The sequence below is a fragment of the Notothenia coriiceps genome, unplaced genomic scaffold, assembly GCF_000735185.1.
Source record: "Notothenia coriiceps isolate Sejong01 unplaced genomic scaffold, NC01 NC01_scaffold00025074, whole genome shotgun sequence".
Taxonomy (NCBI): domain Eukaryota; kingdom Metazoa; phylum Chordata; class Actinopteri; order Perciformes; family Nototheniidae; genus Notothenia; species Notothenia coriiceps.
Genome location: NW_011357775.1, coordinates 1 through 4,025, shown reverse-complemented (window position 1 = coordinate 4,025; position 4,025 = coordinate 1). Strand labels below are relative to the sequence as shown.

The following is a 4,025-nucleotide window of genomic DNA, read 5'->3' as shown; positions in this document are numbered from 1 at the left end:
TCAGGTTTATAAAGAGATAAGTGATTATTATCTGAAACTCTCTGAAAATATATCTATTTTTACGTTTCCTACATAGAAATACCTTTCTTTGCAGGTTCTGACTTGGCTTTCACTTTGGGTACCTCTGGAACCTCTAGTATTTGATAATGAAAAAAATATTTATAATGAATTAACTAATCCTGGCTTTACATTTAACATGTAATTCATACCACTGCAAAAATCTATACTAACCATCAGGATACATTATCACTGTGACCTGTTATTGTGCAGACTGTATTTTCTCACCTGCTTTGGTAACATTAAGATGCTCCTTCTTCAAGAGAGACGCAACCTCCTTTTTGACTATTTTAATCCTGCTTACAGCCTTTTTGGGTCCAGCGTCTGGAATAAAAAGACAAATTGATAGAACTGATTAACATTGAGTTATACAGTGGAAACAAATATAACACTCATTGAAAAAAAGTTTTAGAAAATCTATTTCCAGTAGCCCTATCTTAGGGACTATCAATGAGTAATGAAAACTAGAAAGCACAATACTTTTGTAACAATGTATTGTCATGAACACTGCACCAGTATTATAATAGTATCTTTTAGCCATGCTCATGGTGTGGCTTCATGGCTTTGCATTACCTTTTTCTACAGGTTTAGGTTTGACTTGTTCCTTTGGTTCCTTCTTAGGTTCCTTGGGAGGTGCAGCTGCTGTAAAATCATGAGACCAACAAGCCTTTAGATTTTAGGTTTATAAAAGGATAAGTGTTTTTTATCTGAAACTCTCTGCTATAGTATGTATGTTTCCTACATAAAAATACCTTTCTTTGCAGGTTCTGTTTTGGCTTTCACTTTGGGTACTTCTGGAAACTCTAGTATTTGAGAATTAAACAACATATAATGAATTAACTAATCCTGGCTTTACATTTAAAATGCAATCAATACCACTACACAAATCTACACTAACCATCAGGATAACATGTCACTGTGAGCAGTTATTGTACAGACTGTATTTTCTCACCTGCTTTGGTAACATTAAGATGTTCCTTCTTCAAGAGAGACGCAACCTCCTTTTTGACTTCTTTAGTCACCTTTTCTGCCTTTTTGGGTCCAGCGTCTGAAATAAAAAGGCACAGCTGGTTAAAAACTCTCACATAAGTTATACTGCGGAAATAAATATACCCTTCATTGAAAAAAGTAAAATAAAAATATTTCCAGTAGCCCTATCTTTGGGTCCATCTCTATGATAAATGTAGCTGTTATCTTTTAGCCATGATCATGGTGTGGCTTCATGGCTTTGCATTAGCTTTTTGTACAGGTTTAGGTTTGACTTGTTCTTTTGGTTCCTTCTTAGGTTCCTTGGAAAGAGCCGCTTCTGTAAAATCATGAGACCAACACGCCTTTAGATTTTAGGTTTATAAAAGGATAAGTGTTTATTATCTGAAACTCTCTGCAAATATATTCCTTTTATATTTCGTTCATAAAAATACCTTTCTTTGCAGGTTCTGGTTTTGCTTTCACTCTGGAACCTCTAGTATTTGAGAATTTTAAAATATATATAATGAATTAACTAATCTTGTCTTTACACTTAACATGTAAGCTTTGTCACTGCAAAAAATCCATAATAACCACAAGGATAACATTTCACTGTGACCTGTTATTCTACAGACTGTATTTTCTCACCTGCTTTTGTAACATTAAGATGCTCCTTCCTCAAGAGAGACGCAACCTCCTTTTTGACTACTTTAATCCCCCTTGCAGCCATTTTGGGTCCAGCGTCTGAAATAAAACGCCCAAGATGATTGAACAGTTTCACATTGTGGAAACAAATATACCCTTCATTAATAAATCTATTTCTAGCAGCACTATCTAGGACCATCTGAGTTATGAAAACTAGAAAGTACAATACTTTTCTAACAATGTATTGTCATGAAAAATCCACCAACATTATAATAGTATCTTTTAGCCATGTTTGTGGTGTGGCTTCATGGCTTTGCATTACCTTTTTCTACAGGTTTAGGTTTGACTTGTTCCTTTGGTTCCTTCTTAGGTTCCTTGGGAAGAGCCGCTGCTGTAAAATCATGAGACCAACAAGCCTTTAGATTTGAGGTTTTATTAAAAGATCAGTGTTTATTATTTGAAACTCTCTGCAAATATATTACTTGTTATGTTTCCTACATAATATTACCTTTCTTTGCAGGTTCTGGCTTGGATTTTACTTTAGGTACTTGATGAACCTCTAATGTTGGAGAATTTTCAAAAACATAATTAATTTGCTAATCTTGGCTTTACATTTAACATGTAAGCTTTTTTACTGCAAACATCTATACTGTACATCTAACCACAAAGACAACATATCACTGTGAGATGTTATTGTACAGACTGTATTTTCTCACCTGCTTTTGTAACATTAAGATGCTCCTTCCTCAAGAGGGACGCAACCTCCTTTTTGACTACTTTAATCCCGCTTACAGCCTTTTTGGGTTCTGAAATAAAATGGCAAAGCTGATTCAACAGTTTTACATACATTTTACAATGGAAACAAACGTACCCTTTATTTTACAAGGAAACCTATCAATCTATTTAACCTTGAAGATACTTAGCACATCTTCTACCAAGTGCCTACACATATTGTATTGCCATTAAAACTGTACATGGATCCTAAAAGTATATTTACTCATGGTTCCACTATGCTTCTATGGATGGCTTTGTATTACCTGGTTTTACAGGTTTAGTTGTGATTTTTTCCTTTGCTTCCTTCTTGGACTCCTTGGGAGCTGCCACTGGGGGGAAATTACGACATAATAAGCCATTAAGTTTCATTATGTTTATCTTAACCAAAAAAAGAAAAGCAATTCATTTAGCCTCCTCAGTTGACCTATCTTTTGACCCTCTACAAATACCTGTAAGATTACTTGAATTCCTATCATTCCTATGTACTCATGTTGAACTAAGATGGTACAAATGGTGAACGGTATCCTTTTAAAACAATACACTTTAAAGGCCATGTAATGCATCTAACACAGGTGTTTTTTAACATGTAGTTTAGATATCACCAGAATAAAAAAAAAAAAAAAAGTTTAAAGTTTGGTCATACTTAAATGACATATACGTTAAAAACTGATGTAGGTTCCGAAGTTTGCCGAGTACGCCCCCGATCACTCCCAAACGAGCGGTGACGTCACACGTGGCAAATATTGCCATTTGATAAAATCAGTCCAAATGGCAAGCAACGCGACAACTTCAGACAGCGACAGCGATCATTCAAGCTCAGATTCGGTGGGCTATCTGGATTCAGTTACAGAAGTAGAGAGTGAACCAGCTAGCCTTTCACTTCAAGGCATCTTGCCTTATCAGTACGAGCCTCCTGCCCGGCAATCGAACAACGAGGCAGAAACTTGTGAAAGAGAAGTGGATTCCGCAGCCGGCGAGACTCGAGTCGGCAATACTGAATGGTAAATTATGTTTTATTTAATTTGACCTGCACTAAATGTCGATCTTAATTTGTCATCTGTTCCTCACACGTCCGGCAGATATTGTTTTTTTTTTATGTTATGTACAATATTCAGGTGTACATGTCAATGCTGTGAAAGCATGCCCACTGCAGATGAATGTGTATGCTGCAGAGAGATCTGGCAGGTGATGGAACAAATAGACAGTTTGCAACCTACTGACCAGACAGAAGACACCGACGAGAAACCAAGGTGCATTATTAGCCACCCAGGCTTTAGAGAAGGCTGTCTCAGTGTTTGGACACTGAAAATAGCGTATCTTCAATACAAACAACAACACAGAGCAGTTGATGGCCCACTACACCAGTAAGTAAATATTGATTGACCCAACTGGCTATTGCAGCTTTGCTTTCATATAATACTTTTAGTCGCTACAGATATGGTACACTTTTAAAGATACCATTAAACTCTTTCAAGCAGTCAAAAACAGCTTGGCTTTTATTTTTTCTGTGTATGCAAGTTCAATGTATGCTTGGGAAAAGAAACAACTACACATGTGAGGAAATATATAAGAGGTCTATGATT

At 36.1% G+C, this 4,025-nt stretch overlaps 1 protein-coding gene across 1 annotated transcript; it reads right to left on the bottom strand.

The window, feature by feature from the left end:
* Positions 1 to 68: 68 nt before the first annotated feature.
* Positions 69 to 2,772, bottom strand: LOC104955928 (histone H1E-like). Its single transcript, XM_010783325.1, has 10 exons — positions 2,706 to 2,772; positions 2,385 to 2,474; positions 2,177 to 2,227; positions 1,991 to 2,059; positions 1,672 to 1,767; positions 1,010 to 1,105; positions 810 to 860; positions 631 to 699; positions 286 to 381; positions 69 to 133 (listed from the first exon to the last, which is right to left on the bottom strand). Exons 5-10 carry the CDS (start codon positions 1,751 to 1,753, stop codon positions 69 to 71), a joined length of 459 nt encoding a protein of 152 aa, XP_010781627.1. The 5' UTR covers positions 1,754 to 1,767; positions 1,991 to 2,059; positions 2,177 to 2,227; positions 2,385 to 2,474; positions 2,706 to 2,772.
* Positions 2,773 to 4,025: the final 1,253 nt, after the last annotated feature.

Bases quoted from the DNA above. Each gene is read 5' to 3' on its own strand.
- LOC104955928 (XM_010783325.1), bottom strand. From the start codon at position 1,753: ATGGCTGCAAGGGGGATTAAAGTAGTCAAAAAGGAGGTTGCGTCTCTC. The intron at 861-1,009 runs GTGAGAAAATAC...CTCAAATACTAG, and splicing joins TCTTAATGTTACCAAAGCAG to AGTTTCCAGAAGTACCCAAA. The intron at 134-285 runs GTGAGAAAATAC...ATCAAATACTAG, and splicing joins TCTTAATGTTACCAAAGCAG to AGGTTCCAGAGGTACCCAAA.